Source organism: Podarcis melisellensis (assembly GCF_964234715.1).
Source record: "Podarcis melisellensis genome assembly, chromosome: 11".
In the NCBI taxonomy this organism is placed as follows: Eukaryota; Metazoa; Chordata; class Lepidosauria; order Squamata; family Lacertidae; genus Podarcis; species Podarcis melisellensis.
The window spans coordinates 25,418,377-25,431,243 of NC_138543.1; the positions used below are offsets into that span (position 1 = coordinate 25,418,377).

At 41.3% G+C, this 12,867-nt stretch overlaps 1 protein-coding gene across 1 annotated transcript in view; it reads left to right on the forward strand.

The window, feature by feature from the left end:
* The window catches only part of ST8SIA4 (ST8 alpha-N-acetyl-neuraminide alpha-2,8-sialyltransferase 4), an 88,987-nt gene that overhangs the window by 33,257 nt on the left and 42,863 nt on the right, over positions 1-12,867 (forward strand). Inside the window, exon 4 of the mRNA XM_081930736.1 lies at positions 583-876. Within this exon, the coding sequence (XP_081786862.1) occupies positions 583-876 (294 nt within the window). The remainder of the gene's footprint in view (positions 1-582; positions 877-12,867) is intronic.

Genomic DNA, 12,867 nt, shown 5'->3' on the forward strand with positions numbered 1-12,867 from the left:
CACGTTTTGACACTTTTTGAAGCCGAGAACTGTGTTGCAAAACTCGGAGAAGTGCAAAACCCCTAGGATAATTGTGTGATGATTGACACATTAGTCTGAGAGGTGTTGATCAGGTTAGTCTGCATTAGAATTCAGAGAAATCAAATTCCTCTAGAACGCTTTCTGGTACATTTAGAGTAAACAAACACTCTGTTAATTTCAAGAGCACTGGTTAGTTCCTTACAGCCTAACTAGAAAACATTCTTCAGAAGTTCGTTGCATTCATTGAAATGGTGCTTATCTTCTAGGGAACGTACTTTAAATCAGTGGCCCATTCATTCAGCAGGTACGCTGTTCTTCGTCTTGCTTAAGTGCATCATAAAGTAAGAAGTCCTTGTTGATTTCAGTGGGATTTAAGATGCTTCTGGATTTCACCCAATATTTTTTAGATGGTTAGATGCCACACAGTGCTTTGTGAAAGCATGTGGGACGCCACAGCCTTGCACGTTCATTTTCAGCCTTTATTTCACGCACACCTTTTTATCTGAGTTAATGTTTCATATTTATTATTTTATTTTTTTCCATTAATCTCTTCCTCTTCAGGTGCAATCTAGCTCCCGTGGTGGAGTATGCTGCCGATGTGGGGACTAAATCAGATTTTATTACCATGAACCCATCAGTTGTACAAAGAGCATTTGGAGGCTTTCGGAATGAGAGTGACAGAGAGAAATTTGTGCATAGGCTATCCATGCTGAATGACAGTGTCCTTTGGATCCCTGCTTTCATGGTCAAAGGCGGAGAGAAGCATGTGGAGTGGGTTAATGCATTAATCCTTAAGAATAAATTGAAAGTGCGAACTGCCTATCCATCACTGAGACTTATTCATGCTGTCAGAGGGTAAGTGTCTGGAAAAGACTGGCCTGTCCTTGGCACAATAGAACTCATAACTAAAATTTTCACTAGAGTGAAAGAATAGCACTGGAAAGGTTTATGATAATTCTGTTCTTACCGCAATGGAGTATGCTTTCGATAAAGTCATGCTTGTTTGCCTGAAAACGTTTCCCACTCATTTAGTCCAGGCAGAGGCAAACATTGGCAACGATTTGATTTGGTGACCTCCCTTTCCTCTTTTTATGGGACAAAGCGACTTTATGAGGAATTATTTGAAACCTTCAATTTTATAACAGAACCAGCTAATCCCAATATTAAACACTCTTATTAGAAAGTTGTGTTTCTGTCCTCCAGCTATATGCATTAAATTTCTCCTTCTGAAACAGGCCTTTAGTAGCCATAATTCTCCTGTACAATCAAGAAAATGGATAAGCTTAACAGGCCAGACATGGAGTACCTCTTTGTGATTTGTTTTTCTCTCCATCCTTCTTGTACCTCTTTTTAAATCCTCCCCAAAAGTTTCTGTGTCAATTTAGAAAATATAGACAAAGTTGCTATTCTAATTTCAGCTTACCTGGTTGTGTAAAAATCATGTCTAGCTCATATTGCCCTAGTTCCTCTGTTTATGCATTAAGAATTGCATTAGTCATTTTGTCACAAAAGTCGAATTCTTGTCTGTTGTGATGTATTAAGTCTTCCTTAGAGACACTTCTTTCTAGGATTTATTTCTTCATTGTGCTGTATTGCTGTGCTGTGTGTTTTCCTGTTTCACTTTTTCCTCTTTTCCTTTTTAAAAAATTGTATCATAGCATATTTGTGGCTAGTATTAGCAGTTTTTCAGTCCATTAAGCATTGCTTGCTTATTAAATGGGAGATACCCTGTGGATTGAAGATGCTTTATGAAATGATAGGATTTTCATACTGAACTTGCTGTCAGTATTTGTGCCCTATGCAAATTTAACTGTCAAGTATGTAGTGGGTTGGATGCAGAGAAATGCATGCATAAGAAACTGGAAGAAGCAAACTTTAATACCCCTCCTCCCTGGCAGAAAACCTCCCCCATGAGCTGTGGCACAGGGGTCTGAGAGAGCAGGGAATACCTGAAAACACAGGTTGCCTTCAGCTATTTTTTTCATAACCCCTCTTTTTCCTCTCAGCCTACTGCTTTATCTCAACCAGCAATGTCCTCCAATCCCCTGGGAAGCGTTCTCCAAGAGCTTCTGGTGGAAAAGGTCCTATTAAGCACACATTTCTCTGGATCCAACAGAATATTTTCTTCATTGATAGAGCATTTGAAGGATATTAATCTAATGCAGGTGGTGACCATATTGTGCAGGGGGTTCCATTTCCAGTCCTGGTGCATGTCGGGTGTGTTCATAAGCCTGCCCCATTCCACCCCCATTCTGCCCTCTTCCAAATCCAAAACAACTCACGTGTTGGCGATCACATGTCAATTGGACGCACCTGAAATGATCGCCGCTTGTATAAAAAGGTAAAGGGGACCCCTGACCATTAGGTCCAGTTGTGACCTACTCTGGGGTAGCGGCACTCATCTCGCTTTATTGGCCGAGGGAGCCGGCGTACAGCTTCCAGGTCATGTGGCCAGCATGACTAATCCGCTTCTGGCAAACCAGAGCAGCGCACGGAAACGCCATTTACCTTCCTGCCAGAGCGGTACCTATTTATCTATTTGCACTTTGATGTGCTTTCAAACTGCTAGGTTGGCAGGAGCTGGGACCGAGCAACGGGAGCTCATCCCGTTGCAGGAATTCGAACCGCCAACCTTCTGATCAGCAAGTCCTAGGCTCTGTGGTTTAACCTACAGTGCCACCCACATCCCATTGCCGTTTGTATAGATCAGCTTTTAAATCTCATTCAAAACATTGTATCAATTTGGAGATTGACTTGGCTCTGCCACCACAGTTAGAAGCTTCCACATGCCCATTGCTGGAAACGGCAGGACAGGAGAGTGTTCTTGGGCTGGAGTCCTGCTTGCAGGTTTTCCATAAGAATCTGGGTGGCCTCTATGAGAGAGGATGCTGGACTAGAATGGCCATTGGCCTGATCCAACGGGCTCTTCTATGTACCCCATTAAAACCATTTTAAATATGTACCAGAAGGTTTTGTCCATTTTCAAGTGTCCCTGATATCGTTATGATGGGGCTCTTTCTTATATCCGCATACGTTCACAAGTCATTTCAAAATTTTAAGTATATTACACAAGCACAGCTATCAATCAAATGAACAATCTTTTTGGAAAAAAAATAGCTCTAATGCAGTAAATGGTTTTTTTTAAAAAAATGAAATAATCTAGAAACAAATCAAGCATACATTAACTTCCACAGAGAACTCTCCTTTCAGCTTTTCCGTCATCTTCCCCAGTCTATAGTTACCCACAAGCAAACAAACAAAACCCTTCATATTTTTCCTGTGAGAGTATCGATAGAAGTTCAACTTCTTTCCGCTCGGATAGGGATTGATCGTGGGAGAAGGATTTGATTCAGTTCTCATTTAAAGGTAAACCTGCTTAATTTCCAAAACATTGCATGAACTGAAATACAGCCATCCTTTGAAATGGTTGTACAGTGTCTACAAAAATGCCTATGTGAGGGTAAAGTGTGCAAAAAACCGCATATATTCATGAAAATGACATACAGGAATGCATTCTATCTGGAGAAGTAGCTTTGCAAAAATGTGTGTATTTGGAGAAATTTGCACTAATTAATTTTCACGGCAGCTGACATGGAAATGGGGAGAACTGAACAAAAGATTAGAAAAATGAGCAACTTAGAGAAACCACAATTGACAGATTCTCTCATCCCTGTTCTTGATAACACATGCTGGCAATATTTGCATTATACTTACATCCAAGGAAAGACTGCACTCAGAAGCAGAGAGTAGAGCCAAACATCTGAATGCCTTTTCCAATTGTTCTCTGTGTGACTTTTCTCACAAGTAGTTGAAAGGATTCAAATGCAGGCCCTGTTTTAAAAGGCTGGGGTTTTTACTCAGCTGTAATGTTTAAGCCAGTCTTTTAAATTCAACTTTCCCCATCTTCAGATCTTCCCAAGAAGAAAAACTGTGACATTCCACACAGCAACATGAATGATCTTTTCACTCTAGCATCTGAACATTTTTCAGCAGCACTTTTCTGGGGCCCTTGCTCCCCATAGCTTTGTTGATTACTCTGTTAAATAAGCTCATATCACCTGTTAGTTACAGAGGTAGAGAGTTGCCACCATTATACCTGGTAGGACTCCTGTGGAGCTGCACAAAAATCGAGACAAAAAACCAGAAATGAAACAGGTTGCAGGGTTTTTGGGTTTTTAAAAGTCTGGTTCAAAGATGTAGTGATGGAAGAAACCTATACATGAAATTCTGTATGTCATGCAGTTATTTTGTTTGCTGTTGGATTGTTAGGGGAGAATTTAAGACCATCAGAGCCATTTATGGGGGGGGGGGAGGAAATACATCAAACAACAAAGCAGACAGGCTTTCAGAATTAAAAATCAGGATTTAAAACTAAAAAGCAAGGATCTTTGCCTCCTTCTGAAAGGAAAGGAAATCTGCAGTTCTATGATTCTATAATTCTTGGGAGAGTCATGGTATTCCATTGGAACAGGTCCGGTACTTGCTTCAATTTCAGTTGTGAAGGGACCATAGGGGGCCATTTGAGGATGGTCTTAATTCAGAGATGCTTGCAAAGTTTTCGTGAGCCAGGTTTAGGGAAGTCTTTTAAGAACTCATAAAAAGCATGCTCCAAAGGCAAGACGAGCTTTACTGACATTATTCTGTTTGGATGAAAATCCATGGCAGAAAAGATGGGCCAGCTTCCCTGGCTGACGAATGCTTTCCATGGCCAGAAGAGAATTGTCTCCTGGCTGAGCAAAGCTTTATCAGCCAGGCATCATGGCAGCAAAAGATCCAGTTGAAAATAGTTTTGGCATGCTGAATATTCGGCTGCCAGAACCTCTACCAGCCACTTACTTCATTACTGTTTAATGTGATGGAACAAGGTTGCTCCATCCCATTAAATATTACCAGAATCAAGAAGTACAGGGGCATTAGATAGAGAGTAGGGAAGCCAAACCTTCATGAAGGACCTGCATAGGTTGGTGTTACTCTCCCATTTTTGGACTTGTGTCCCTGCCCCTCTTTTCCCCAGCCTTCTCTGATGTACTGAGTTCACTAATCAAGTGTTTATGCCACCAGATGAACCCACAAAGACCTATATTTTCCTAGCTAAGCAGAGGGAAAGTGTCTCTTTAACTTCTTGTTTAAAAGCAGTGATGGGGCACACCAGCAGAGCTCATCTGGCAGGCTTGCTTGGGTATCTGTTAAACCCTGTCATTGCCATCTCCCTGCCCCAGTTCTGTCCATGTAAGTTGTAGCAATGCCTATGTGAGGAGTGCAGTCCCACATCTTTGCCCCATCACACCAGCTGCTACTGAAAAGTAGGCCTTTTCTGATATGGTGCTATAGGAAAAGAATGCAGTGACTAGAAAAACTGAGAAACCTGCTGGCTCTGATTGGGAACAATTCTTTTTTTATTATTATTTTTTATTCATTTTACAATACAAAAATATAAAAACACATAACACAATTTTTCACAAATACATTTTTGGGAGTTCCCTCAGCTCTTCTGCAAATCCTCCGTTTTAGTCCTTCTTAATCTAATATTGCCTATTATTAAAAACCTCCCCCCTCTTATTCCCTTTTTTACAATATTTCTGATATTATTTTCCCAGAGCCTCTTGCAAACCTACAAACGTTAATTGTTCATCGCAAATACTTTTCAAATAGTCTACAAATTTACTCCAGTCTTCAGTGAATCTGTGGTCTCGTAGGCCTCGGATCCTTCCTGTTAGTTTACCAAGTTCCGCATATTCCATTAACTTCATTCTCCATTTTTCCATCAACGGTAATTCTTCTTGTTTCCATTTTTGGGCTAGCAGTATTCTTGCCGCTGTTAGAAAAAGCTTGTAGTCCTTTCTGTTTATTTCATTTCCTACCATTCCTAACAAAAATGCTTCTGATTGGGGACAATTCATGGAGTTGATACTACAGTTGGGTATAATTGATGCTGGGTCAACATGGCTTTGGTTGAGGCAGTTCCCTTTTCCTAATTGGACATATTTAGTATTTCTAGTGTCATATTTAGCAGAGTGTACAAATGGACTTTTCAGAAATAATGTTGCCTAGAAGAAAATATATGAGTATTATGTGGTGGTTAAAATTTAGAAAAATGTAATATTTTAAATGAAATTGTGCATTTTGTGTGTGTGTGTGTGTGTGTGTGTGTGTGTGTGTGTATCCTCTTCTCTTGTTATGGAAACCTTTAACAACAACAACAACAACAACAAGAAGAAGAAGAAGAACCTTTATAATTGATCTGCACTCATCCGTAAGAGCTTAGAAGTGCAAAACATATTAAGCTATGCTGACTTTAAAGAATATTTAAATCAAATGATATTATATGAGTCTTGGATTCTTGGGTACCACACTTTCTGTGGGCAGAACAGTAAGAACAAACTGGAAAGTACTACACACATATTTCCCTGACCACAAAAATAATGGAACTTAAAAATTGTATGGTCTAGGGGAAACTGTTTCAGAAAATGTTGCACATCCCTATTCATTTGTTAAGCCTTTCCTCTCCCCATTGGAAGAAAGTAGGTTTGTGTGTGTGTGTGTGTGTGTGAGAGAGAGAGAGAGAGAGAGAGAAGCAGAGGGTGTGTGTGTGTGTGTGTGTGTGTGTGTGCGGGCGCACGCTTCATGCTGGGTTGAGAATTTCCTCTGGGATGCAATGCCTGAACAGGCACAGTGTTGTGTTGTATTCTATTACGAATCAAGCCTCGTATGCACTTAATATGATCTGTGCATGTCAAAGCAATCTTGCTCTTCCAACAAAAGGGAGTGATATTGTTGTCAGCTTCAGCTGCTATTGAGCACAGCAAGATCTTGAAAACATGAGCCATTAAGTTACTATCTAATAAGCAAATTATGGCAAATTAAGGAATGCAAATTTAGCAGAGGCATAAGAAAAGAGTACAATGGGGAACTGAAGATTGCTACTAGGCTGGGTGTGTGTGTGAGAGAGTCAGGAAATAGCAACATACTCACTGAGGCCTTGCCTTTTAATTGAAGAAGGGAGGAAGCTGTGAAAAAGCTTCTTATGATGTTCCCATTAGATAATACCAGTTATCACTGGCTGCGCCACAACACCAATAGGAGATAATGTGGGTGCTACTGTTGAAACTAACGGCGTTCCGTGTGCTGCGCTGGCTCACCAGATGCAGCTTGTCACCCTGGCCATGTGACCCGGAAGTGTCTTTGGACAGCGCTGGCCCCCGGCCTCTTAAGTGAGATGGGCGCACAACCCTAGAGTCTGACAAGACTGGCCCATACGGGCAGAGGTACCTTTACTGTTGAAACACAGATGGATTTGATTTGTGGGAAATACGAACCTATGGAAGTTAGTCTAATGTATATACTCTTAGACCACCCATCACCATGCCCAGTTAGTAGATGGCTCTGCGTACTATGGGAGGAAGGAGGTGCAGATAAGACTAGAAGAGTCATAGCTCCATGGTAGAGTGCACACTTTGCATTCAGAAAGCCCCCAGCTTCTTCCAATAAAGCAGGAGTGGCTAATATTGCTGTATCCCAACTCACAACATTCCCAGACAGCATGGCCAGTAGTAGGAATTACTGTTGCTTTTCCAAAGCCATCACTTCACCATTGGAGGCAGTGTTAGAAACTGAGATATGAAAGGCTAGGAGCTAAATGGGACCTTAACCTAGGTTGCACGTAAAGGCCACAATCCAGCCCACACCCCTGTGAAATAAAGACACAATGACACATGATTTAAGTTTAAACGTTAATGGGCAAAATTTGGCCACAACTTTATTGATTACAGAATGTGAGCTGTATTGGCTTAGGCATTGGCATCCAAACTATAAATGACTCCTGCCCGCCTTGCAGGGAGACTGGTAAGGGTAACCACCCAAAGAGGGAGCTCGGTCGATGGCAATCAACTTGAGCTCTACCCTGGGGCTCCCGGTGGGACGTGGCATGGACCTCACCCCTCTGCGGGCTTCAGATGAAATCCAGACCCCCAGATTCCTTTAACGGAATACCCTTGATCATGGAGGGACAGGTGATGGCTGCACCTCCCGTCCCCCACACAACACTAATCCAATGCCTAACTGCCACACGAGCCACTCGCTCGCCGCCAATACCTTCACACCTTCCAGATATGAAAGCTAGGAGCTAATGGCACCTTAAACCTAGGTTATGGGCACAACAACAGAATAATAACAATAATAACAATAATACAAAGCTGAAAATGAATGAACTGAAGCCAAAATATTATGTTCATTTTTTCACATGGTCTAGTCCTTCCCCTGCCCACTCCCCTAATATTCTTAAGAGGGTCTCTTCTCCAGTCTTCAGAGAGTAGCTGGAAGTGGGGAGGCAGAAAAAGGTCCTCCTTTCCTTCCACTCTGCAGTTATAATCTGAAATCTTATGTGCAGCACTGCGCTCAGAGCTCAGAAACTGCTCACGCTAATGAAATTTTGTGTCACAAAATGCGCCTCAAACAATGGCAGTTTCAAACACTGATTGGAGGTGCTCATTCCATAAACCACGGGAGCTGTCTCATAGCAAAGGTACTAACATATTTATAGACAGTATTGCATATTTATAGACATCATTGGGGAGAAGTTGTTGGTGATGCTGGGACACCTTGGGTCTGTTCTTCCTACAAATCAAAAGCACTCTAGTCTTACCTCATCGATCACTGAAGGGATGAAGTTTAGCCTTTGGGAAAGCAAATCCCCTCAAGTCCACACATGCCTGCCCTGGGCATGGACACAGGCACCTGGAACAGCTGCCACTACCTCTTCCAGCCCAGGCTGTGTGGAAGAGGGTTCCCGAGTGAATGACTGGCAATATCACTTGCCTGTTCAAGCTTAAAAAAACCATACACAGCCCAACAAGACAAAGACAATAATCTACCAACAGCATACAAATCAATATGGCTAACCTGATCCAAAACACCCACCCACCCTACTCACACATGAAAAAAGATCACCACAGCCAATCACAAACAAACAACCACATCCTAGGCCAACCCCAACCTCTCTCACCACCAAAGGAACACAAATGAACAGCAGAGAACCTGCACGAGCAATGCTGACACCAAACCCCACATATATTAAGTAAAATAGAAACATTGCACCCGACCCCCCCATCTTCTCCCTCTCCCCCTCCCCCCCCCCAATGTCTCAACAAATGAAACTGATTTGTAAAAATGTTACATGGAAAAAATATGAGAGACATTGCACATACTTCTGTAAAACAAGAAAATCTAAATAAATAAATACATCCATCCATCCTGAACTTGGTAATAGTTGCAGTAGTGGTAGCAGTGCCTGCTGGATTTCTGTTTTTGTGGGACAGTGGAAAAGGAACACAGGGCTGCTCTGGCAATGACTGAGTAGTAAAGCAAACAAAGGGAGCAAAAAGATGGCGATTAACAAAGCGGAGAGTCTGTGCCAACCAGAAAATGGGTGAAGCCCCTCGTTGATCTCAGAGTTGGGTAAAAGAACAAAGGCCTGTGGCAGAGTTCCAGGACTGCAGTTTGTCCTTGGAAAAATGTTAAGACACCAGTTGGTTTGGAGTTAGCTCAGCAGTTTATAATTTTATGGAGGGAAATAAAGATGTAAGATTGCTGCAGTTTAAACGGCAAGTGGCCATGCCCCAGTGATGCGGGTGGCATCCCTCCGCCCTCCAGCCGGGTCACTAGCTGGTCCTGGATGCCCTCCCACAACACCGCCCCCCAGGGAAGGGGAGAGGACATGTAAGATTGAATATGTAGCCATAATCGAAGGAAACCATGGAAGGAAGGATGGGAAGTCAACTAATTGTATTTCCCCCCTCCTTTTTGTGCTTATTTCTTTCTTTGTTTTTTCTTTCTGTATTTACCAATCAATAAATTAAGGTTATAGCATTAAAAAAAAACATTGCAGTTTTCCCTGGTGTGCTTTAGGAAAGGTTAGAAGTTAACCTCTGAGCAGGAGAGCAGGGCAGACTGCTAGGCAACAGACAGGACTGTGCCTGTGGGAAAAGCGAGACCTTCTTGGAGTGTACAGCTGGGAGCCCTTCCATCCTAGGTTCAGGCTGTATACAGTGGTACCTCAGGTTAAGAACTTAATTTGTTCCTGAGGTCCGTTCTTAACCTGAAACTGTTCTTAACCTGAGGTACCACTTTAGCTAATGGGGCCTTGTGCCGCCGCCGCATGATTTCTGTTCTCATCCTGAGGTAAAGTTCTTAACCCGAGGTACTATTTCTGGGTTAGTGGAGTCTGTAACTTGAAGCGTCTGTAACCAGAAGTGTCTGTATCCCGAGGTGCCACTGTATATGTTCAAATAAATCATATATCACAAAGATACCACATTTGTGTGCCATTTCCAAAGGAAACATGAACCCCTGAGCAAACGCCTGGAACTCTCTGGAATCACACACTGCAGTGGAGATTGTGGGTGGCGTGTAACAATATATAGTAGACTGTACAGTACTTAGATAAAAAAAAATAAGCAGTATATAAATGCTTTTGAATGCATACATACATATATACATCCACTCCCGGTGCTGTAGATCACATCACCAAGTGTAGGCTAACAGGCAGGCTAGCAGTATTATCACCTATGGCCCAAAGATCAGGAAAGTCCTTGAATGTTCAAGGAACTTGTCTCCAATACCACCAAGATAGCAGGTGGGTAATCATATAATTTCTAATGACGTCCTGATGATACAATTGCCACTTTAGTAGCAATGTTGTGCTAACATGTAAGACATACCCTCATAAATTAATATATTTTATCTGGAAGGTAAAGGAAAGCTTCCCTTTTTAACATTTGCAAACAGTTTGTTTCATTCTGATCCATATTAGCAGCCAGGCACTGCCTTGTGTTTTATTTAAAATAGGAACATTTGCATAGAACATCCATTTACAAAGAGTGTTGTTGTTTTTTAATTAGATTTTAATGATGAGGCTGTTAGTCAGCAAAGTCACAGAGGCTGTTATGGCACTTTTTAATACATAGAAATGAATCCAGTGTCATATTTTTTTTTAGAATAAATAAATGCAGGAATCTTTCTTTTTAAGCTCTACCAGAGGCACATCATTAGGAACATCTCCTCAAGTAGCAACCTGAACTCAAATCGATATAATCTGAGTAGGGAACACATAAACAGGACAGTATTATATTTAATAGCCTAAGTGAGTCCATTAAACTGTTTTGGAGTAAAGGAATATTTATCTCCGATAGTAACATGTCCCTTTGTGCCTGTCTAACAGGCTCTGTTTTACCTTCTGAAAAACACAACTGCTCAGTAGATACTCTGGGAAAAAATAGAATTCTTTTTTCACCCTGTCTTTATATAACATTTTATTATGAGTTCTATCTCTAAAAACTGCCTGAACACACACAATTGAATTGTTTATTATTTATATCACAGTAATGTCAAAGTTTCCAGCTGAGCATATGGCCTCATTGTTCTACATTTTGTATAAAATACAGCTCAGGATATTAGTGGCAAGCAGTCAAAGCATGAAAATTTCATTGTCAGCAACCTTTTATATTCAGATTATTTTGCATCCGCTTCTATATCTAGAGCTCTTTGGTGTGACCTTGAGTTGACTTACTGTAGCTTGAAGTTTGGAGGCCTTTTTTGGCTGAAAAGTGATATACAAATAAATTGGAAAAATAATTGATTTGATTTGATTTGATTTCATCAATTCTTGATACCAGCACATTACCAGCACCAGTATCTTTAAGACAACCAGAAAAATCTGTTCAAACAAATAACAAATCAGATAAAACATGCGAAATTGGTATAGATAGATAACATTTAAAATTAAAAAATACATAATGAAACACCAATTTACAACTTAAACATCAGGTGCCCTCCATAAAAGCTGTCACCAAAAGGCTAGATGGGCTGACTCCAGCCTTTCTGCAATGAGGAGGGAATTCTGCAACCAGGGGGCCACCATGGAAAAGAACCTGTTTTATGTTGCTGCACCATGATATATTTTAATAGTAAATGTTTATCTTAAACAATCTCTTTGTTTAACTTTAAGTTATGCACCTCTCTTGATTAGAAAGATCAATAGTTTATGCCCAGTAAACTATTTTGCAGACAAATAAACACAGTTTCTTGTAACTATTGTATTGCAATAAATGCTGTGTGTTCATTCCCTTTCTTTTTCTTTTTTTTGGGGGGATCAGAGCTGTGCTCTGGATAACTGCGCAACGTGTTTGTGCATTGTTTCTAAATAGTTTATGCAAAATTTTGTTACATAATTGTGGGTACATTGTTGAAAACATAATTGGGATAATCAGTGCACTGCAGTGTTCATTAACAGTTGAAAGCAGTTGCTGAAAGGTGACATTAAAATTATTACTTTCTGCATCTAGACTTCAGTGTCAGGTTAATTGCAAAGTCATTCCAGTTTCCAGGATAGAAATGTAACAGTGAAACATAAGAGGAATTTGATGGATGTTTTTAGGGACATGAAATGCATTGCATCCAGACTTCCTTGAACATAGATATCCTAGCCGAATTCAGTGGAAAGAACATAACATATATGTATAGTAGTATCCCTTAATACTCCACAGCCTTCCATAATGATACAGCTTGCTTTGAGCCAGGGATCTCAGACACAGTGGTGTAGTATGGATTGCTGGCACCCGGGGAAAGGCAAGTGTTGCTCCCCTTGGTGGACTGGGCAGCTGTTGTAGGGGTGCACGCTGGGGTGGTGGTGTGTGGAACCCGCACAGAGGGTGAATGGATCCCGCCTCCAACAGGCTCCTCGCCTGCTGCCTCCACCCACCCACTAGACCAACCTGTCTGCCACTGCGCTTCAGCTTCCAGGGCTCTGTGCCTGTCATGGGAGCACTCAATTTTGCCCCCTCAAAAATGTGT